Below are 24,023 nucleotides of genomic sequence, written 5' to 3'. Positions count from 1 at the left end.
TGATACCAGTGATATGCTTAAAAATGCTTCCAGTATGCCAAGAACTGTTCTGGGATAGAAAACTGATGGGCGAACTCCTAATTACATGTACCTGCAGAGTTTTAGACCAGATTTGGTACTGTGAATGTGGTTATTTTCGCGGGTGGTTAATTTTGCGATTTCGATTTCATAAACTGTACACGTAGGGGTAATTGTCTTTTGGTAAATCATATAATTCAGTGTTCTTTTCAGAGTGATGAAGACACTATTTTTCAAGAATGGACATGAAAATTCTTACATTTTCAAAGAAAAATTGAGAAAAAAAACCCTTTGATACTGTTACCCATGTATTCACTTATGATACGACAATTTTATTTATAGCCCTGGTGTTTGATGTAGAACCTGGTGCTGATCAACTCCCGACTCATCTTTCTTACAAAATCAGGATGGACACCACCAAAGTGGATGACACCAAGCGAGTCACTGACAAGTAAGCTTTTAATCTCGATCTTACTCTACTTTACTGTTATCTATGGGAAATTATTCCAGAGATTTAGTTGTTTTCCATTTTTGTACTCCATGATCCTGAAGTAATTTTACTATATACCACTTCCTAGAGCTGTTGTTATATATGTCCCCTGTTTGATATTTAGATATTGGCGACCTGGCCCCCGAAGACGCGCAGGAACGGAGACAAAATATTTGACGTATGGTTTTGCCTACCTACAGGACATGGTGGACCATGCTGTCATCAAGTTACAGACTGGACGTGATGATGACACTGGTGTTATACTCCAGCAGTTCCCCTATCCCTGTTATACGGAGGACTCGTAAGTTATACACAATATCCAGTCAGGTTTGCTGACTTTCACAGAATACACCTTTAAGTTAATGATCAGTTATAGGAGACATTGAATTAGTTGTTTGGAACTAGTAGCCCATCAAAAAAAAAAACGTGTAAATCCCCAAACGAGCCCCTGCCCTCAAATAAGCCCCTTCATTTTTGCAGAATTATCAGTTTTAGTATACAGTTAAACCTCTTTATCTAGAACTCTGATAACTCAAAGGCCCTGTTTAACACAAATTAAACATTCAGTCCTGACAGTAAATTTTGTTTAAAATATACTTGGTTACCTCGAGATATCTCCCAAGCTTTTTCACGGTCTCATCAACTTTGAGATGAGGTTCGACTGTAAGCTAAAATGGTTCACAAAAAACACTGGTAAGCATTCTAGTATATATATACTTAACCTTTTTCACTAGAAGAGGATTATTTGAGGATATAAATGGTATTCTGCTTGATAGAGACTGCTAGACTCAGTGAATATTCTTGTTAGCATATGTTTTATAAATGTTATATTGAGATATTGAACAGGCCAGGAAACAATTGATTGTACCTGAATCTACACAATATTTCTTTTGAACTTCCTCCTTTTTATTGAGACGATCCAACTTACTCTCAGACCGACAAAACACCATTTTTACCTTTCTTTGTTGTAGGTTTATGGAAGTGATCTCCAAGACATTGCCACTATTTCTGATCCTGGCCTGGGTCTTCCCCGTGGCTTTACTGTGTAAGAACATCGTGTATGAGAAGGAGAAACGTCTGAAGGAGATGATGAAGATCATGGGCCTGGGTAATGGCGTCCATTGGATGGCCTGGTTCATCAACGCCTTTGTCACTATGTTTGTCACAATCACTTTGCTGGTCGTTATTTGTAAGGTAAGACAATTATTTTTCCCCACATTATCCTGTGAAAGGTGGTTGCTAACAGTGAAAAGACTACTGTCTTTTCATAGGGAAAATAGGCTTACACATGCCATTATGATTTTAAAAAGTATATTAGTCTCACAATTGCACTTATAATGATCACACATTGTTGAAAGTTAGGAAAAATTTATTCAAAGTTAATACGCTCTTTCCCCAGGGTTTAAGATTTCCCTATCCATGCCTATGAAGATCATAATGACCATTTTGGTGTCTCCCTTTGGCAATTTTCATAGACAGGTTTGACTGTTACAGTAGTATTTGCATATATTTTGATTACGAAAATTCATGTCAATTTTTTTTTCAGCATGCAACACAAATTTAATTCTCTCTTTGGGAAGATCCACTAACATTTGTCTGTTTTAGTGTGTAATAATAACACTTTTCTGTTTCAGTATGGGAAGATTATACAGCACTCTGACCCTGTGATACTCTTGCTGTTCTTCATTTCCTTCTGTGTGGCGACAATCAGCATGGTGTTCATGATCAGTGTGTTCTTCTCCCAGGCCAACCTGGCTGCCTGTTCAGCAGGCTTCCTCTACTTCCTCATGTACCAGCCCTACAGCTTTGCCAAACGCTGGGAAGACGTACTCAGTGGAGTACATAAGATGGCTTTTGTAAGTGTTCTGGTGAAGATTTCTGGTTATCTTATGTTCTATGTAAACACAAATAGATTATCTCCCTTAATCGTCATTTTCCTGATGTAATTTCCTTCCTTTTGGTCTGTGTTTCGACCTTCCTGGAGTAATTTCCTTACTTTTGGTCTGTGGTTTGACTTTCCAGGAGCAATTTCCTTACTTTTGGTCTGTATTTCCACTTTCCAGGAGCAATTTCCTTCCTTTTTGATATTGTGTTTAGTCTTTTCTGGAGTAATTTTGATTTATTTGGTTTGTATGTCAATCTTGTGTCTGTTTTCAGTGTTTCTCGTCCAATGTGGCCTTTGGGTTTGGCTGTACCTACATTGCACGGTTTGAGGAACAGAATACAGGCGTACAGTGGAGTAACATTGCCCAGAGTCCCCTTGTAGATGATGGCTTCAGTATGCTTTACTGTATTCTCATGCTGTGGCTGGATTCCATCTTGTATGGCCTCATCACATGGTACATAGAGGCGGTCTTCCCAGGTACACTGTCACACATCTGTTATAGTCTTACAAGTGGAATATCATAATGATAGGATGCAGGGTATAGATCAACATTTCCACTACTTGTTGAATTCAGTAAGATACTCAATTTGCATGTTAAGTATTTATACAACATAACAGCTGTTTCTAATGAACAACTCAAAATAATTAATTTTACAGGAAATAAGCACAAAAACAGATGTTTCTAATGTACAACTACAGAAAATGAGCACAAAAACATGTTTCTAATGGACATTTCATGAACTCAGAATGAATGATATTTTTTTATACAGGACAGTATGGGATCCCTCGACCATTTTATTTCTTCTGCTTGAAGTCGTATTGGTGTGGTACAGGAAATAAGGTCAAAGGTGAAAATGAGGAAAGAGAAGATAATCCGTATGAAGCTGAACCAGTCACAGGTATACAATATTACATACATGTTTGACAGCAACTTGCAACAGGACAGGCAGACTTGTGTTCTTCCTGATAACAAGTCTATAAGTGTCTTTTTTCAAATTAGCTGTATGTATTACACCTGCATTCTTCATGTTAAGCAGAGAATACCAACATGCAAAAATATTGGAATTCTAAGGAGAATAAGATTAAGTACAGGGAGAATAAGACCAGATGTTTCAGAAGGTAAAGCATCTTGTGTGTTAACGACAACCCCTGCCAATACAAATGTAGGTCAATAAGCATCTTGTATGTTAACCACAACTCCTGTCAGTACAAATGTAGGTCAATAAGCATCTTGTGTGTAAACGACGACCCCTGCCAATACAAATGTAGGTCAATAAGCATCTTGTGTGTAAACGACAACCCCGGTCAATACAAATATAGGTCAATAAGCATCTTGTGTGTTAACCACAACCCCTGTCAATACAAATGTAGGTCAATAAGCATCTTGTGTGTTAACCACAACCCCTGTCAATACAAATGTAGGTCAATAAGCATCTTGTGTGTAAACGACAACCCCTGCCAATACAAATGTAGGTCAATAAGCATCTTGTGTGTAAATGACAACTCCTGTCAATAAAAATGTAGGTCAATACGCATCTTGTGTGTTAAAGACAACTCCTGCCAGTACAAATGTAGGTCAATAAGTATCTTGTGTGTTAACCACAACCCCGGTCAATACAAATGTAGGTCAATAAGCATCTTGTGTGTAAATGACAACTCCTGTCAATAAAAATGTAGGTCAATACGCATCTTGTGTGTTAAAGACAACTCCTGCCAGTACAAATGTAGGTCAATAAGTATCTTGTGTGTTAACCACAACCCCTGCCGATACAAATGTAGGTTAATAAGTATCTTGTGTGTTAACGACAACCCCTGCCGATACAAATGTAGGTCAATAAGTATCTTGTGTGTTAACCACAACCCCTGTCGATACAAATGTAGGTCAATAAGCATCTTGTATGTTAACCACAACTCCTGTCAGTACAAATGTAGGTCAATAAGCATCTTGTGTGTAAACGACGACCCCTGCCAATACAAATGTAGGTCAATAAGCATCTTGTTTGTAAACGACAACCCCGGTCAATACAAATATAGGTCAATAAGCATCTTGTGTGTTAACGACAACCCCTGTCAATACAAATGTAGGTCAATAAGCATCTTGTGTGTTAACGACAACCCCTGTCAATACAAATGTAGGTCAATAAGCATCTTGTGTGTTAACGACAACCCCTGTCAATACAAATGTAGGTCAATAAGCATCTTGTGTGTAAACGACGACCCCTGCCAATACAAATGTAGGTCAATAAGCATCTTGTGTGTAAACGACAACCCCTGTCAATACAAATATAGGTCAATAAGCATCTTGTGGGTAAACGACGACCCCTGCCAATACAAATGTAGGTCAATAAGCATCTTGTGTGTAAACGACAACTCCTGTCAATAAAAATGTAGGTCAATACGCATCTTGTGTGTTAAAGACAACTCCTGCCAGTACAAATGTAGGTCAATAAGCATCTTGTGTGTTAACGACAACCCCTGCCAATACAAATGTAGGTCAATAAGCATCTTGTGTGTTAATGACAACCCCTGCCAGTACAAATGTAGGTCAATAAGCATCTTGTGTGTTAATGACAACCCCTGCCGATACAAATGTAGGTTAATAAGTATCTTGTGTGTTAACGACAACCCCTGTCAATACAAATGTAGGTCAATAAGCATCTTGTGTGTTAATGACAACCCCTGTCAATACAAATGTAGGTCAATAAGCATCTTGTGTGTTAATGACAACTCCTGCCAGTACAAATGTAGGTCAAGTCCAGGTGATGTCACATCCTCAAAGTGAGAACCATTGTGATGACAATGGAACCTCCTGGCATATCAATGAATGTCAAACATGTCTTTTTACTCCATATTACAATGAGATCATGTTCCCATGGTCCTCATCAACTTTTGTATTTTAAGACCCCTTGTTGTTAGTTTTTTTGTCAGCATTCTCTATCTGTCACAAAAAAGATATTACACTATCTATTGTGACAGATGGATTTATGCCTTTCTTTATGTATGGACTAATACCTTGAGACAGACCTTGAGACAGTTCTATTTGTCTGGCTAAAATTCACAAATAAAGGAAATCTAACCCACCATACAGTACATAGGTTGTATTGTATTGTTTTACGTCCCATGACTAATATACCTAGTTAAACAAAAGGATATCTTGAAAAAATTTAATCGTTATTTGAGCTAATTGAGCTTAAGTCAGTTACAAAATAGATATCTGTTTTACAGGTACTAACATGGAGGTTGAACCAACAAGCCGTAACCTTGGGGTGTCCATTAGGAATCTCAGGAAGGTGTATGGGAAAAAGGTGGCTGTTGACGGCCTTAACATCAACTTCTATGAAGGCCAGATCACATCATTTCTGGGACACAACGGTGCTGGTAAAACTACCACTATGTAAGTCTAAATGTTCAAGGTTTTCTAAACTAAGTTATAGAGAATTTACTACAAGTTAATTTATCAAACATTAAAAAGAAAGGATGACTTTTGTATTTATTATCTGAATCTTTGTATTACATGTAAACACCAATAAAATGTAAATCTGAACCTAAAATGAAATATTTTTTTCATAATCATTGTCCAAGCTATAGCACTTTTTTTATTCAAAACCTTCTTTTTCAAAATCTAGAATGCCAGATTTTCCACGTCATATTTAGAGGAGGTGATTGCTTTTGTCTATGTGTTCTTTTTCTCTATGCTTTCTACCATTTTATCTCTGTACTTATAGGTCGATTCTGACTGGCCTGTTTCCACCAACAAATGGTATGGCATACGTCTACGGACAGGACATCACTACACAGATGGAGGAGATCCGCTCTAGTCTGGGGCTCTGTCCCCAATATAATGCTCTCTTCCCTTAGTAAGTGATCTCATACATACTTACGACAATAAATCTGGTTTTTCAGTGTTCAAAAACTATTACTGCAGTGTTTCTTGAGGCTCTGTTATTTCAAGGAAATGTTTTTTTAAAAAGATCTATTTTTTTTGTGTGTTTCAGTTTAACACTGAAAGAACATCTATGGTTCTATGCACGGTTGAAGGGACTCACCAACGTTCAGGCCATGGCTGAAACCAAACAGTTAATACAAGATATCAAACTCCCTCACAAGAAACATGCTTTGCCTAAAATGCTCTCGGGTAAGCTTATCAATCGAGTGTTGAATGAACTTGATTCACATTTTGTATCTGAGTGAGTTAGAAAACTTGTAGTTGTTTTGTGGTATATTTTCTTTTTTTCCTTGTTAAAGCGTGGAGATAAAAGCTAAATTAAATCAAGTTATTGTATCAAATTAAAAAGAAGTCTAATCTCAAATTTTGTCCGACAGGCAGCATGTAACCTTAGCTTGTAATTTGCTTCTTGGTGAGATCTTAAAGAAAAAAGATCTTGGTAAAAACAAATTGGTGATCCAAAAATTAATCATTTGTTACGTAGGTGGTATGAAGAGGAAGCTCTCAGTTGCCATAGCATTTGTTGGAAATGCCAAGACTGTGATTCTGGATGAGCCGACGGCTGGTGTTGATCCATACTCAAGACGTTCCATCTGGGAACTCCTTCTCAAGTTCAAACAAGGTATGTCTGACTCAGCAATTGTTATCTACCTAGGTCCAGAATACATTTCTTTATTCACATGTAAGGGAAATGCAAAAAATGTATTTTGTTATCTTTGATTTTCATTCTGATAGTCTAAATTTTTTGGTTCCTTTGAATTTCTTTCTTGAAACATCAGCATCTGGAGTCGACTTATCAATGCATGAAATAAACACCCTAAATGCTGTCTTACACCCTTTATATCCTATATTACGTAGTGACAACAGATTGGTAACATTATGGATACTTTATCAGGATTCTGCTGAAGCTACGTTAACCATTTCTGATATTTTGATAAAAGACTTCTTTTAAAATGTATACTGCCTGCATGAAAATGATCCAATTCAAGTCAAAAAAGATCTCTGAATGATGGAGAATCCTTATTGTACTCTTCTGTGTATAGATCGTACAATCCTACTGTCGACTCACCACATGGACGAAGCAGACGTCCTCGGAGACAGAATAGCCATCATCTCACAGGGCAAGTTGTGCTGCTGTGGCTCCAGCCTCTTCCTGAAATCTCGCTATGGTAACGGTTACTACATGACAATGGTTCGAGAGGGAGCTGAGGAGATAGACGAGGACAATGATGAGTATGAGATGATATATGAAAATGCCCTGCCAATATTGAAGCCAAAGCGAAGAGAGGTATTGAATTTTAATTATTATAACAATGCATTACATCAGAAACAGTTATGTTCAATTAAGGTGATAATCAATAAAAGTTATCAAAGCATCTTGTTGATGTTGCTGCAGAAAATACTATTTTACTGTAAACGCGATTATTTTCGCGGGTGGTTAATTTCGTGATTTTGATACATAAACTTAGGGGTAATTTTCGCGATCAACCCACCTTCGTTTGTAGTTCGAGTATACTCAAATTAATATCAAAATAATACACGTGGGGAAAATTTTCGCGATCAAAAGGAATCCGCGTAATTAGCGTAAATTTCCCCCTCACATAAATTTCCATGTTTACAGTAATATATGAATTACTTATATTTAGATTTAATATAGAATACACATTTCTTTTAAAGGCTCGTTTAGATGTGGATGAAGGATTTGCAGAAAGGTCAAATGATAATGATATCTCCTTCCTGATGCCTACTCCCCCGCCTGATGGTGACCTTAAACCAGGTCTGTACCAAACCAAATATGTTCACCATACTAAATATTCAGTTTTGTATCTTTCATTTAAATTGTTTTTTTTTTTAATTTTGTTGAATTTATCACCCCATTATGATTTTTCATATTCAACAAATTTGGAAAGTTATTTCCTGAGTTGAACTTTTGAACTCTGTATCACATGCTTTCATATAGTGTTAAGAAGTGGTCCTCGTTTGACCTCTTTGGTACCAGAAACTTGAATCATGCATATTTTACTTAGTAATACTAATTTTATATTAGTTACATAATTATAAAACAATATTTGTTCTGTCATTGTACATTCAGCATTTTCTGAGAAGCGACTGACAGCCTTTATAAAAAAATTTGTAATGGAGGCTAAGCTTGTGGAGAGCAACAAGTCTGAGCTGACGTACCAGCTACCTGAATACGGCACCCAGACAGGCGAGTTTGTGTTCATGTTTGAGGAACTGGAACGCTGCCATAAGGAAATGGGGATTTCCAGCTTTGGGATTTCTGACACAAGTCTGGAAGAAGTGAGTAATATAAAGTAGATTTGATGTTTACAAGTCTTCCAAGGATATATTACCAGGGAGAATGATATATTTGTACTTTGTCTGGCAGTGTCTCACCAATATTCTCAGAGAGAACTACTAAGCTTTTGTATGCTGTCTGTCAGCCCCCATCAGTTCTACCAGAGAGAACTACAGTATAGGTTTGTACTCCATCAGTCAGCTGGCACCAGTTCTACCACCAGAAGAGACTATTGGTTTGCATGTGCTCTGTTATCATCCCCCCCCACCCCCAGCAGTATTACCAGAGGGGACTTTCATGTTTTTTTTGTCAGCCCCCACCAGCATTACTAGAGGGGACTAAATGTTTGTACCGGGTACTCTGTAGGTCCCCACCAGTATTACAGTGTAATGAGGTGGGGATTATGGATTGCATGAAAAATATCTATCTTCCAAATTGAAAAAAAAAATAAAAAGTAAACACAATGTAAAATTTTAAAAAGTATCATGAAAGATATCATATTAGATATACCAATTATTAATAGTATGCTATAATTTTATACATGGCTTTAAGTTGGTCCTTTAAATCATAAATATTTGACATTCTGTTTGAAATACTAGGTGTTCCTGAAAGTGGCAGAAACTGTTAATGAGACAGACCAACAGGTTGTCAAAAGCCCGACTGATGAGGTAAAGAGGAAGAGGCTGGAGGAGGTTTCTGATGGTAAGGCTCTAGGGAAATATATTGTTTTTTCCTTCTTTGAGAAATCAATTTCTTTGAATATCAGTGGTACCCCAATTTCTTTTAAACCATCTCTCTGAGACCTAAACGATTAGTTTGCTTTAGGTATATAAGTAGGCTTTGTCATAAAAGTTTTTCTATATGAAACATTTCCTTACCGGGGTCAAAAATAGAATTTTGAGAACTTTTTAACAGTACATGTGTTTAAAGTTTGTTTAATGTGGTATATCATATCTACTATTTTAGGTGGACGAGTACCTAGACCTGTCACTCAAATGAGTTTCCGTAGAAACAAGCGTCAATCCTTCCTTAGGGTGACACCAAGACAACAATTACAGGAGATACAGGAACAGCAGGTTCAGGAACAGATGGAGAACTCTTCAGAAGGGAGGGAGGAAGTGGTGTACCTTGGTAAGTATTTGTGTATGTCTGGGTGGCTAATGTTCAGGTGAAAATTATATCATGTTGTAGGTTATTCTGGTATGCAGTTTTGGAGATTGATTATATTTTTATTGAAGTACTTTGAATTTTTCGTATTTCTCTCGACTGGTAAAAATGTTATAAATTATATTGATACAGAGCCTATGACAGTCATCAAGAGAGAGGTTGGATTTAACCATAAGGAACAGGTGAAGTTAGAAGGAAAGCGTCTAATGTGGCACCAATTCCTGGCTGTCTTCATCAGGAGGTTCCACCATTTCAAACGCAGCAAGAAAGGATTCGTCTGTGAGGTGAGGTTTATTCATTCTATGTAATGACAGTTGTTTTCATACCCTTGTACTATACCTGTTTCACTGTTTATTTCATACATTACTACATAAAATTAAATGGACATTACTAGCAACACAAAGGAGATCAGGGATTCAGTTACATCACAAAGAGGTGTGATCTCAGAACCAGTTATATAAAAGTACAAAATGTATGAGGCACAGACACCTAGTCCATGTCAAACTCTTTTCCAGTGTTTGTGGTTTGTTCAAGTTTGCATGATCCTATCTGATTTTCAGCCTCTATATATTTACTTTTGAGGTTAAATAACCCCCTTGCATCAATACCAATGTGATTTGTATTGATTGTAAACATATCCGTTATTCTTGTATTTGTTTAGCTTGTGATGCCAGCTTTCTTCGTTCTGCTGGCTATGGTGTTTGCCGAGATTGATCCCCCACTCACAGACTCCCCACCCTTGGAGCTTCACCCTTGGAAACTGTTACCTCCCAGGGGAAATTCACGTCTTAATATATTTTACAGGTAAGATATTTGATTAGATTTCACAAGAAATCTGATACACAACAGAAATTGAGACATAGGTGAAAAGTGACTTCTTCAAGGGGTACCATAGAATTAGAAATATCTGTACAGTCATTTCTAAGCTCTCTATTTATTGGCTGAGACTGGCTGGATAGGGAAAGTTTGAATCAAAAGACATCCTAAAGACTTTCGTTTAAATCAAAATCTGTTTGAATTAATTAATTTAAAAGTAATTTTTGTTACCTTTTACTTTTATGCTGTATTTATTAATTGCCTTACAAATGACCAAGTGTTAAACGTCGTGTACATGTTTTCATGTTGTAGTAATGATGCTAAAGGAACCAAGTTTACAGAAGAGTCCGTGAAGACGTTGTTGTCCAAGTATGGAGTGGGAAACCGATGTCTTAATCCAGATGTCTACACTATAGAGTAAGTTTTCTTCATGATGAAACAGTGTACATCTGTATAATGTAAAATAGTCCAGATGTCTACTCTAGAGCAAATTGTCTTCATGATAAAATAGTTTCTGTATAACGTAAAATATCCAGATGTCTACTCTAGAGCAAATTGTCTTCATGATAAAATAGTTTCTGTATAACGTAAAATATCCAGATGTCTACACTAGTGCAAGTTGTCTTCTTGATGAAATAGTTTCTGTATAACGTAAAATAGTCCAGATGTCTTATCTGTAGAGGAAGTTGTCTTCTTTATGGAATAGTTTCTGTATAATGTAAAATAGTCTAGATGTCTACACTAGAGAGGCAGTTATCTTTGTGATGAAATAGTTTACATCTGCATAATGTAAATTAGTTCAGATGTCTGTACTAATAGAATACTCTCTTGAAGGATATGAAGTATAGTATCCCCTTCATTGTGAAATAGCTCAGGCATATGCTGCAAACTATTAAAGAAGTTTGTAGTGTATACATATATGTAGTCAATGGTTTTAATTATTCCACATATTACAAATTTATTGTATTGTAATTTCTTCTGTCTAATGATACTTTTTAATTTTCTTTTCAGTGGTTTTCCGTGCGAGGAGTTGAACACTAATTCTATATGGACAGAAGCAGAAAACTGGAATCAGGCAGATAATATCACCTGTTCCTGTTCTACAGGGGTACAGCAGTGTCCAGCAGGTAAGGGTGACAGACCCTGGTCTGTCTGTATGATGTTACATAGAGGTGTCTAGGTGTCCAGCAATGTCCAATATATCTCTGTAAATATGTCTCTGTAAATGAAACATTCTCGAGTCTGTCCGACCAGTTTTAGCAGTGTCCAGCAGGTAAGGGTGACAGACCCTGGTCTGTCTGTATGATGTTACATAGAGGTGTCTAGGTGTCCAGCAATGTCCAATATATCTCTGTAAATATGTCTCTGTAAATGAAACATTCTCGAGTCTGTCCGACCAGTTTTAGCAGTGTCCAGCAGGTAAGGGTGACAGACCCTGGTCTGTCTGTATGATGTTACATAGAGGTGTCTAGGTGTCCAGCAATGTCCAATATATCTCTGTAAATATATCTCTGTAAATGAAACATTCTCAAGTCTGTTTGACCAGTTTTAGCAGTGTCTAGTAGGTAAGGGTGACACACTTTGGTCTGTCTGTATGATGTTACATAGAGGTGTCTAGGTGTCCAGTAATGTCCAATATATCTCAGTAAATGAAACATTCATGAGTCTGTCCGACCGGTTTTAGCACTGTCCAGCACTGTCCAAAATATTCTAGTAAATAACACATACTTGAGTCTGTTTGACCAGTTCTTGCAGGTAAAGTTGGCATATAATCGAATCAGTCTGACATATTCTATAGTATAACATTCTATAGAAATGATGTCACCGTATATATATAACTTGTGTGACAGGTGCGGGAGGACCAGTACCAAAGAGACGCCTACTGCCAACATCAGACTTCCTATACGATCTGACGGACAGGAATATCACTGACTGGCTAGTGAAAACAGTGAGGAGTTACCGTAAACGCAGGTAATTGTTGTGATGAAATATGAATCCTTTTGATTGACTCATTTGGTTCCACCGTTGTCTTAGTAGCCAGAGGAATCTTTTAGTAACCCTGTATTGCACTTGAATCATGGTACAATGTGCTAACTAATGGTCACTACTTTGTTAAAAAAAAAAGATCTGAAAGACAGTTTTTTTTTAAATTTTACATTGGCATCGTTGAGTAAACTTTTCATTTGAATATAGAAAAAGTCTATGTAGTTTATTTTTCAGAACAAAAAAATTATTAATAATAGTTATTTTTTTTGTAAGAATGAAAATACAGTGGACAGGATTTGTTGGTTTGTAGGTATGGTGGTCTGTCATTTGGAATGAAGTCTAAGTGGGCCCAGTTCAACACAGACCATATCAAACAGATCATCAACACCCTGAGAGAGGCCAGCACAGAGTCCAACAGGAGCTTTCGGAATGTCCTTGGGGGTATCAACGCCATCATGGGCCGTGTGGCTGTACACAACATCTCCAAGGTAAGGACAGGCTATAAATATGTAAATGTATGTAATGTAGGAAGGCTGTATCATATAGCATACAAACCGTTATAAAATAACATGCATCTAATTGACTATATGAGGATTCTGTGCTTTGGTACCTGACAGATTGGTTAGAGCACTCTTTCTTTGCTATAAAAGTAGGTCAGTTTTGCCCAATTTACCTGTTTTTTTCACCTGTGAAGGGTTAATTAAGCAGAGGGAGAGGTGAGAGCTCACATTTAAGCTTCAGATGTTGCTGTTGGAGTGAGTGCATGCACTTAGTGTAAGATTTAAATCGTAGATAACACAAATACACAAAGGATGTGGATACTGTAAATCAATTATATTTTGTGTGGGATTTATTTTCCCATTAATACAAGAGGTGTGTGAACATAACACCCGGATCTGCTACCATAGGAGTCTTGCAGAGGCTATGACTTTAAAGTAACTTCTAGATCAGCATTTGTGAGATCATATATGTGTGAATATGTCTGAAGAGGTAAACTCGCGAAATGAATTTTTCTGTGAATTTTTTTTTTTTTTTACAGGATCCAGATTATTGAGTATTGTAAGCACTCGCTACCCTAAGGCTTTTAACTCTGAACTTAGCACTCAACACTTTTACATTTTGGTCTGCTTTTAGGTGTGGTATAACAACAAAGGTTGGCCAGCAGTGGTCATCTACATGAACGTAATGAACAACATAATCCTACGGAGCAAGCTTCAGTCTCACCAGGATCCCAACAACTATGGCATCTCTACCACAAACCACCCGATGAATCTCACCATGAAACAGTCACGTGATGGTGCCTCGTAAGTATCACAATATGTAGCAGGATGTTTGGTACCAGACTTAAATATTCACTTTCCAGACAGCTTTTGTCTGGGAACAAACAGGACAATACCTGCTTCATAATTGCAAACAATTAATAAGTCCCCACTGGTGTCCAAGAGGCACTATAGTTTTGTATTGTGCTTGTTCATCCTTCCATCCTACAGTCTTCCGTCCTTCTGTCCTTCAGTCTTTCATTCTTCCACACTCTATCTTGTCCAGGTGCTATCTTCTACACTATTTGTCACTGGCACTTTATATTTGGGTCATGGGTTCACCAGGACTGTTTTCGTTTTTTGCGGTCCGACGGTTGGACCGATGTTGTTCATTTATGAAATAAAGACGGACCTGGTGATTTTATATTGTTTTTATACGAGCCTTGACAAAGACTTCCAAGGCCTGTATTAACATTTGCAGGTCTGTAAAGGTATATGTTTGAAATATTACATTTAAAAACTGACAAGACAGTTTGTTTGCATAAACAAACAGGACTCTAGGTAAGGTAGTGTGTCATGCACCAAAAGTAGGTCACTCTGATCTTCATTTTGACCTTTGACCTATATCAAAGGGAAAAAATTGTTTGGGCTCTAACTGCTGCTCTTCTTGTCACTGGGGCATAGATTCATCTTAATTGGGGTTCACTTGCATTGAACTTCTGATTTTGCTGACTAAGATGAGCAATACTAATTCTCATTCACATAAATACCACCAACTGCATTTTGAATGAGGTGGGTCTGCCAAACATTGTGTAGAATTAGTTACAACACAAATCCTTTTATCTGTGCAGTCTTGGCATCTAATTTCACATCATTTATTCACCAAATTGTCTTGTTATTCTTAACTTGAATATAGAAATCAGTATTCTATCAGATTTAAGATATTTCATTAGACATTCTATAGTTATTCTGTTTGAGAGCAGCCATTCCAATTGATATCCAGAGACAGGGGATGCCTTATCTGTTCTGGAATTAACTGGGATGATATTTCATATTAATGTGAAATACAACCAGACTTTTGTCACCATATGATAAACTTTATCCACACTATAGAAGTAAAACTTGTCCATGAATTGGGTAAAACAGCACTGTTTGAAAGCTGTTGATCCAAATTTGTCTTGGAACAATTAACATTTTTCCATTATTTAAAATATCTTTTCAGAAATTTAACACAATATTTTATCTTTATCTCTCCTTAGAGCCACCAGTAAGACTGATATCATCATTTCCACCTGTGTAATCTTTGCAATGTCCTTCATACCAGCAAGCTTTGTAATGATTCTGATCGAGGAGCGAATATTGGATTCCAAACATTTACAATTTGTAAGCGGTATCCACCCCACTATCTACTGGATAGGAAACTTCACCTGGGACATGGTAAGTCACAGATATCTCAGTCTGATAACCATTGTGCTATTTATATTCAGTTATAATTTCTACAACATCACTTGTACACTAATGTACATGTTCCAGTCCAGCAATCCCTCACATTTCATAACACTCCACCAACGACCTACATGGTGTATATGGTGCTATAATACCTTTGTATATGGATACATTGAATTACACTGACAACATGTATACTTTAACATAATGCTGGCTACATTTGCTTATGTATACCAGAACTGACCTTCCTATATGTTGTAACATTTACTTGACCACATCATTAACTCCAGATATACTGATAAAGAGTTTTTAATCAGTCATACTTTCCAGTATACGAAGTATCTATTTTTTCATGTGTTTCAGCTGAATTACCTTGTATCAGCTGCCCTGAGTATATGTATATTTGTGGCATTTCAACGAGAAGCCTATGTCAGTAAAACTAACTTTCCGGCACTTTTACTTCTACTGGTGATGTATGGGTAAGTACTGTGAGATTGTCTGTACATACTGTGTTTTTGGTTGATTATTAACATTTTGTTTTATTTTTATCATTGCGCGCTTTAACATTTTAGACAGAAATTATGCTAATATTTGTTATTGTTAGTGTACATTTTATGCCCAGTACTTTATATCAAGTGACATATTTTAATCATTTTATCACGACAGTTGGGCGATGATTCCTGTAATGTACCCGTTTTCTCGCCTGTTCCGGGTGCCCAGTACTGCTATGGTAACGCTCAAGTCTGTCAACATCTTCCTAGGTACCACCTCCACACTGGCCACATTTATCCTAGAGTTCCTGGCTGACGATGACCCAGTAAGAAATTGTTAAGGACAACTTACCCCTCATTATCTCAAAGAACCATCAGTTAAAGACATCCTAATTAATTCTTTTAATTATGTTTTACAGTTAAGCTTTGGTGAACCACTGGTAAACTCAAAGTTTCATATCCAAAATCAACTGAATACGTTGTATATTATTCTAAGGCACTTAGAAATATAACAGTCTAATTACTGATATATAATCTTGTTACCAGTATCTGATGGAGATGACCGATCGTTCCATGCAGATATTGTAATATTAATTGCCAATTAACAACCATCAGGTACTGGTAGTGTTGTATATATATCTACCTAGTACTTTATGTATTGACCCATGGAATCAAACCGGTAAAGTGATGTTAATGGTTTTTGTTGTTTAGACCCTGGGAGAAGTAAACGACATCCTGAAGCAAGTGTTGCTGGTCCTACCCCAGTTCTGTCTAGGTCAGGGTCTGCTGGAACTCTCACGGTCACAAGTCTACACCACAGCATTCAAAAAGTTTGGTAGGTTTTACATACAAACCCTGTCCCACACAGCACTAGAATAGCCTAGACTTCTTAAACTGACCTAGGATTCTACTTTGAGTGACATTATCATAATTTGTGTTTCAGATCTAGACGGCATTGTAAACCCCCTAAAATGGGGACAGGTTGGCAAGAACCTCTTTTCCATGTTTCTGTGTGGCCTTACCTTTTTCCTGCTAAACCTCCTCATAGAACACAACTTCTTCATTCATAAAAAGTAAGTACTTAAACTGGTTATAGTGATTTATATATCTCTCATGAGGTCATAACAGAGGAATATATAGAATATAGTAATTCATGTACCTATCAAGGTGGTAAAAATTGAAAATATGCTCACTGTTGATTATAAACTGGACTCTTTGGAAAGACTTTAATAAATATAAATGAATGATTGGAATTATTCCACAGGATTTTTAGATTGCATGGTTACTGTCTAGTATTTCTGTTGGTCTGTCATATTCATCGTCTTATAACAGTGCTGTTTCCTCATACAGGGTGGGTGCGACTCCTGAAGAGGAGGTGGAGGATGAAGATCAGGATGTGGCCCGGGAGAGGGCTCGTGTCCTATCGGAAGATGGGGAAAATGACATTATTCGGATAGACAACCTCACCAAGGTAAAATTAAACACTAGATAGACAAAGTGTCACAGATGTTTGTTGGAGACAATTGCAGAATGCCTCATTACAAACTTTTGTGTGATACCCTTTCAGGCTGCTTCTGATCATTTCAAACGTTTGTGAGAGACTCTTTCAAACTGCTTCATTACAAATGTTTGAGAGACGCTTTCCAGAGCCCCACTCAATTTGCTCTCTTCTCAGAAGAGAAGCATTCTAAGAAGATCGCATTCTGTTATATGTAAATCGAGTAAACCGGGAGAATATAACCCAAAATAACACATGTATGTGTCATAAAAAAATGGTTGCAGCCATCTTGGAAGATAAATCTTCCGGCTTCGATATGGAAGAGGTAGAAGATCTTCCAGAAGCATAAGAGCTACAAATCGAGTGAACGGAAGATATTTTCTAGAAGGAGAAGAGTGCAAATAAAGTGGGGCTTGGACTGCTTCATTATAAACATTTGTGAGAGAGTGTTCCAGAATGTCTTTATTTCACTGTTTATGAGACAATAAAACAGGCTCTGAAAACAACATAGCTGGCTCTGCAAACTGTAAATTGTGAGAATTGATTACAGATTGCTCCATTAATTTTTGCAGGTGTACAAGGTGCCGGGAGGAAAAGGGCGCCATGTTGCTGTAGACAGACTATGTTTGGGTGTTCCAAAGGGTCAGTGCTTTGGACTACTGGGTGTTAATGGAGCAGGAAAAACGACAACCTTTAAAATGTTGACAGGCTACCTAGGAATGACACATGGGAATGCATACATCAATGGATTCAGGTATGTGACCTTTAACCTCTCTATACTCACAGTATTACTAGTTGACGATCCCATTTCACCTTCTCTAATCTTTGTTTCTCTAGTGTTGTGACCACTAGATCTTTGTGTAACCTCAAACTGCTATCTTTACAGTATTGTAACAGCAGTGAAGGAGGTTCGGCGCAGCATTGGGTACTGTCCTCAGTTTGATGCCTTTGACCCGCTGATGACTGCCAGGGAGGTTCTCTGTTTCTTTGCCAGGATAAAAGGGATCCCTTCATCAGATATCAAAGACGTGAGTATGAGTGTTATTATATACCCAGTAGATACCTACCAAGGTATTTTATATCAGTTATATTAATTGTATTTCTTTGAATTGTAACAGAACACTCATTTTTTTGTGTTTATAAAATTATATTAAATCATGGTATCAAATGCTCCATGTACTTTAATACATCTCTAGACAATGATGTCAATGATGCTTTAATCATCAAGATAATAAAATATGAGGTAGATATTTTGTGAAACCATATTTTAGGGATAATAAAAAATATTTGTGTATTATTACTTTTACAGCATACAACATACCCTTGAATGGATTTTGTATATTGTACTTGGTGTTACAGGTTGTAGACTGGGCCATTACTAAGTTGGGACTGACACAGTATGCTGACAAACCGTCTGGAACCTACTCTGGAGGAAACCGTCGCAAACTCTCTACCGCCATTGCTCTTATAGGCAATCCTTCTGTTATATTTCTGGTGAGATACACGTGAACATTTGATCTCTACCCAAAATATGATTTACTGAATTGAAAATAGGTTGTAGTTATTTTTTATAAAGTTAGAAATCTTATGATTTGCTTAATGAATCTAAAATTAGAAAAAGAGAGTATTCACCATTTCTTAAAAATGTTGTCATTGTTTGTTTAATAGGACGAGCCCACAGCAGGCATGGACCCAGTAGCTAGACGATTTCTGTGGAACTGTATCAACAATATTGTCAAAGATGGCCGCTCTGTCATCCTTACTTCTCACAGGTATACAAATTTAGGAGAATTATCAAGTTCTGAATATTCATTGCAGTTTCAAATGAAAAAAAAACCTGCTAAATTTTCTCACGTCCAGTTTCAAAAAGCAAGAAAAATGATTAAAATGGGAATAGAGTTACTTGAATCTCTACCATTGAAATACAGTATAAGTTAGAATGGGAGATATTTGGGCCTGTCTGACTTTATCATTATATTTACAGTATAAGTTAGAATGGGAGATATTTGGGCCTGTCTGACTTTATCATTATATTTACAGTATAAGTTAGAATGGGAGATATTTGGGCCTGTCTGACTTTATCATTATATTTACAGTATAAGTTAGAATGGGAGACATTTGGGCCTGTCTGACTTTATCATTGTATATACAGTATACGTTAGAATGGGTGACATTTGTGTCTGTCTGACTTTATCATTATATATACAGTATACGTTAGAATGGGAGACATTTGGGCCTGTCTGACTTTATCATTGTATATACAGTATACGTTAGAATGGGTGACATTTGTGTCTGTCTGACTTTATCATTATATATACAGTATACGTTAGAATGGGAGACATTTGGGCCTGTCTGACTTTATCATTATATATACAGTATACGTTAGAATGGGAGACATTTGGGCCTGTCTGACTTTATCATTCTATACACAGTATACGTTAGAATGGGTGACATTTGGGCCTGTCTGACTTGATCATTCTATACACAGTATAAGTTAGAATGGGTGACATTTGGGCCTGTCTGACTTTATCATTCTATACACAGTATACGTTAGAATGGGAGACATTTGGGTCTGTCTGACTTGATCATTATATATACAGTATACGTTAGAATGGGAGACATTTGGGCCTGTCTGACTTGATCATTATATATACAGTATACGTTAGAATTGGAGACATTTGTGTCTGACTTGATCATTATTTTACAGTATGGAGGAGTGTGAAGCTCTGTGTAGCAGACTGGCAATTATGGTGAATGGACGGTTCAGAGGCATTGGTAGCATACAGCATCTCAAAACAAGGTATTATATGTATTAGATAACACTTCATTGATCACAAAATACTATTCTAGCAATATATAAAGAGAAAGATTTGTAAAATGTAAATTCCTTGCGTTGGAAATATTAAAAAAAAAAAAACCAGCAAAACTCCAGACTTTCACAAGGTCTTTCTGCTTTCACAGGCTTTTTCAAGGCAGACTGGTGTTTATTTTGTTGCTAGGATACATATTATATTATACAAGTATTTAAATATTGAAGATCTTAATCGACTTTCAATTGTCAAATATGACACAGGTACATTTGATTCTTATGTTGTCTCCTACTATGTGTGTATTTACCATTCATTCTTTTCAAATTTTTTTATTAGTCACATTTTGTTAAGATATCACTCTGCAACAAAATTCAAGTGATATTTTTGTTATATTAATTGCAGTAACTTTTTGCATTAAGTTTGCTATCATAGAATGCTAATACTGTATATCTTGATTATTAAGTGTTACCTCTCTCCATTGCTACTAAGAATTCACATTGACAGAGGATGCTGTATTTCTGTAAACAGGTTTGGAGATGGATATATTGTGGTGGTGCGGATAGCAGGCGACCAGCCTGATCTGGATGTTGTAGATGTCTTTATCCAAGAGACTTTTCCATCTGCCAACCTCCGTGAAAGACATCATAACATGCTTCAATACCAGCTGGGGTCTGATGTACCTCTGTCTCACATCTTCTCCGAGATAGAGGCTGTCAAGGAAGGGTTCAACATAGAGGACTACTCCGTCTCACAAACTACGTTAGACCAGGTAACCATCTCCCATATACCAAGGCATCAACAAGACAATCAGTAAACTTACAGTGTCTGGAGTTGTGTCCCCTTAATTATTATTCTTTACATAAAAAACACATTGACATTAAAGTAATCTTCTAAATAGCCATCATTTCCTACAGGTATGATTCTTATGACTGTAAATTGAGTAGCATTACAATCCTATTTCTGTTCCCTAAAGGTCAAAGTTAGAGTGAGATGTCAAAATTAAGGTCACTTCATCGTAAGACTAGTCTGGACAATAATAGATTATAATGATACTTTAGGTTTACCAGTAATGTATTATACACCAAAAGACAATTAAAGCAAAACAAATGTACAGTCATATACATTAAGTTTGTATCTCCCTGAATACTAGTACGATGTACTAAAATCAAGTAAAAATCTTTATTTGACCAGGAACCCTTTATCACTCAGACTGGAATTTTTTACTTGTGTAATTTTACAATCTGCATTGCTTACACAAATTCAGTTTATGGAAAACATGTATTTCAATTGCTGACAGTGTTAATAGCTGATATATTGGTATTGCTTTAATTTGCAGGTTTTCATTAATTTTGCCAAAATGCAGACCGATTCTTTGGACAGTGACGCAACTGCTGTAGAAGCAGAGGACATCACAGGTATTGTGTGGCACTTATTCTGGCATCGCCATGATATAAAATAACACCTTGGGATATCGTGTTTTGTGCTAGATTTTGTAAAGATTTTTGATAATGATATTTTATTTGACCTTCAATAGATAAATGGTAATGTACATCATCTTTACCTACTAACTTCAATACCAACACCAATCATTTTTTCTGAGATACATCTCATATATTTCTTTATTTATAGGTTTTAGCTTTTCAAAAATAGTCTTAATTTATTTGAACAGATGGATTACCACATGACAATGTAAGTCTTAGAACAAGTATGACAACCCTTAATACAGACAGGAGGACAAGTTCTTCAACACTCGGGGATTCTGGTGGTGCGGAGAGAGTGGGTGATGGTTACTCCACTATACGGGCCATTCCACCTAGGGACAGAACCAACAGTGAAGGGTACACAACCATTAGAGAGATAAGTCAGGTTAAATATTCACAACCCAAACCCCGACTCAAACGTAAACCCAGGGTCCTCGAGTCTCATAATGACGTAAATGGGCAAGATGGATTTCATATATAAAAAATCTTAACCTGAAACTTAAAGGCTATCGGTGGAAAACACATTTTGCATGTCACAGGAAGTGAGATACAGTTGGTTACTTCTAAATAAATGTGAACAATAAAGGCTAGAAAATGTATAATCACTACCGGCGGTGTACAGGATTAGAACGGATAATCTGGAGAACAGAAATAGAATGAATTATCTTGTGATTGACACAGAATGGATTATCTTGTGGTCGACATAGAATGAATTATCTTGTGATTGACACAGAATGGATTATCTTGTGATGGACATAGACTGAATTGTCTTGTAATGGACACAGAATGGATGATCATGTGATCAACACAGAATGGATTGTCTTGTGATGGACATGAATGGATTATCTTGTGATTAACACAGAATGGATTATTTTGTGAACACGATGGGTTTCCCTGTGATGGACACAGAATGGATTATCTTGTGAACAGGATTAAAATGGATTATACAGTCTGTAATGGATCGGAGTGGATTATTTGGGAATACAGGATAAGATTGATGGAGTACAGGACTTCAGCAGCCCACTGTGATGTAAAGGATTGGAATGAACTACTCTCCTGGTGTATAGGTTGGAAAGAATGGAAGTGTCCTGGATTATAATAGATTATCTAGTGGTGGACATGGTTTTAATGGATTACCACGACTCTATTTTTGGGATTGTGCAATGAAGCTTTTGACAATCCTAGTGATTGTGTGTATGTTACAATGACTGACACAAGTCACAATCGATAATGTGGCAGATACTAACCCATAAATGTCAGTAAATTCAATATTCACTGATATGGAACAGTATTATTTAAAGATTGAAAATGCTGATTGTACATAAAATACTATATTGGCAGACTATTTTTTGTGATGAAGATTGTCACCAAAATAAAATCATATGTAAATTTGATGTTAGTGCTTGTTCAGACACACATGAACCTTATTTTTTAATAAATATTTTCAAAAAAATCTTTGTTTGCTTTATGATGTCCTGTGTTCAGATACACTAGCAACATGATGGTACATCCAATGAGGTCCTGTTCTAGTTAGTGCTTCTAGTTCTAATTAAGGTTCAAATTGTATAAATATTCATATGTAGAACCTAAATGTTACCTTGCTGAGGGCCATTAATATTGTAGAGGATATCTAGCAGTGTATTCAGTAATATTAAATGTATTTCACCTGTACGGGCTAATATTTTGTTATTTTTCACGAGTGCACAAGATAGTGTTTGATATTCTGTTTATCACATATATATTTATAGTAAAAATTTTCGGGGCAGCTTTAAAGTCTCCCATTGATGTTTATAAGCAGTGTTTTGATCGGTCAAATAAGAAAAATTGATATTTTTCATTTTCAAGGCTACTATGCAATATTGGCAAAATCTACTTGTGAAAATTCACAAGTGATAAATATTGATATTTGATATTTCACTGGTAAAAATGTAATAAAGACTTGTATAACTGAACACCATGGAAATAGCAGGTAGCATAACAACCGATATATTACTGCATGTGTAATTATGGGAAAAACAGGTTCAAGAAATGTAGTTTGAATGATTCTGTCAATCTCATTTAATATACTACAATGTAGATAGTGAATTATCAAGAAATGGTGTCTTATTTTCTTTTTGCTGGTTATCCACGACTTCAGAAAATAAACTTTTTTGAAAATTAAGTGAAGACTAAGTCTGTCTGATATCTAAGAAAAATCCACTTTTAAGGTAGCTTCCATGTTATCCGACTTATAATAGAAATATACCATTATCTGATACATGTTTACATGAACCTTGTGTTAACCAGATACGTGTATATACCAATGTGGCGTACGTAACAGCCTACACCTTTGAAAGTGGAATGGTAAAATGGAAAGTGTAAATTCATTCAGCAATGGTCGTTTCAAAATGGCTAGGTGTGAAGTCGCTAAAATTAGGTATTATATGGAAGT

The 24,023-nt window shown here is 36.5% G+C and overlaps 1 protein-coding gene across 1 annotated transcript in view; it reads left to right on the top strand.

Annotated features, from left to right (window-relative positions):
• The window catches only part of LOC117325683 (phospholipid-transporting ATPase ABCA1-like), a 33,590-nt gene extending 10,327 nt beyond the window's left edge, over positions 1-23,263 (top strand). The window contains exons 14-49 of the mRNA XM_033882097.1: positions 361-469; positions 633-809; positions 1,480-1,702; positions 2,143-2,364; positions 2,666-2,870; positions 3,164-3,292; positions 5,619-5,787; positions 6,119-6,250; positions 6,389-6,528; positions 6,824-6,961; positions 7,383-7,627; positions 8,017-8,116; positions 8,432-8,640; positions 9,238-9,340; positions 9,605-9,769; positions 9,938-10,089; positions 10,467-10,609; positions 10,934-11,038; positions 11,633-11,748; positions 12,472-12,592; positions 12,918-13,095; positions 13,742-13,911; positions 15,126-15,303; positions 15,676-15,791; positions 15,979-16,129; positions 16,515-16,638; positions 16,747-16,876; positions 17,154-17,274; positions 17,874-18,055; positions 18,188-18,329; positions 18,661-18,795; positions 18,970-19,073; positions 20,009-20,101; positions 20,640-20,880; positions 21,448-21,526; positions 21,781-23,263. Coding sequence (XP_033737988.1) covers positions 361-469; positions 633-809; positions 1,480-1,702; positions 2,143-2,364; positions 2,666-2,870; positions 3,164-3,292; positions 5,619-5,787; positions 6,119-6,250; positions 6,389-6,528; positions 6,824-6,961; positions 7,383-7,627; positions 8,017-8,116; positions 8,432-8,640; positions 9,238-9,340; positions 9,605-9,769; positions 9,938-10,089; positions 10,467-10,609; positions 10,934-11,038; positions 11,633-11,748; positions 12,472-12,592; positions 12,918-13,095; positions 13,742-13,911; positions 15,126-15,303; positions 15,676-15,791; positions 15,979-16,129; positions 16,515-16,638; positions 16,747-16,876; positions 17,154-17,274; positions 17,874-18,055; positions 18,188-18,329; positions 18,661-18,795; positions 18,970-19,073; positions 20,009-20,101; positions 20,640-20,880; positions 21,448-21,526; positions 21,781-22,073 — 5,540 coding nt within the window. The 3' untranslated portion in view covers positions 22,074-23,263. The remainder of the gene's footprint in view (positions 1-360; positions 470-632; positions 810-1,479; positions 1,703-2,142; positions 2,365-2,665; positions 2,871-3,163; positions 3,293-5,618; positions 5,788-6,118; positions 6,251-6,388; positions 6,529-6,823; positions 6,962-7,382; positions 7,628-8,016; positions 8,117-8,431; positions 8,641-9,237; positions 9,341-9,604; positions 9,770-9,937; positions 10,090-10,466; positions 10,610-10,933; positions 11,039-11,632; positions 11,749-12,471; positions 12,593-12,917; positions 13,096-13,741; positions 13,912-15,125; positions 15,304-15,675; positions 15,792-15,978; positions 16,130-16,514; positions 16,639-16,746; positions 16,877-17,153; positions 17,275-17,873; positions 18,056-18,187; positions 18,330-18,660; positions 18,796-18,969; positions 19,074-20,008; positions 20,102-20,639; positions 20,881-21,447; positions 21,527-21,780) is intronic.
• Positions 23,264-24,023: the final 760 nt, after the last annotated feature.

Source organism: Pecten maximus, chromosome 4, assembly GCF_902652985.1.
Source record: "Pecten maximus chromosome 4, xPecMax1.1, whole genome shotgun sequence".
NCBI lineage: Eukaryota > Metazoa > Mollusca > Bivalvia > Pectinida > Pectinidae > Pecten > Pecten maximus.
Note: the sequence above shows the minus strand (reverse complement) of the source record. Positions and strands in the feature narration are given on the sequence as shown.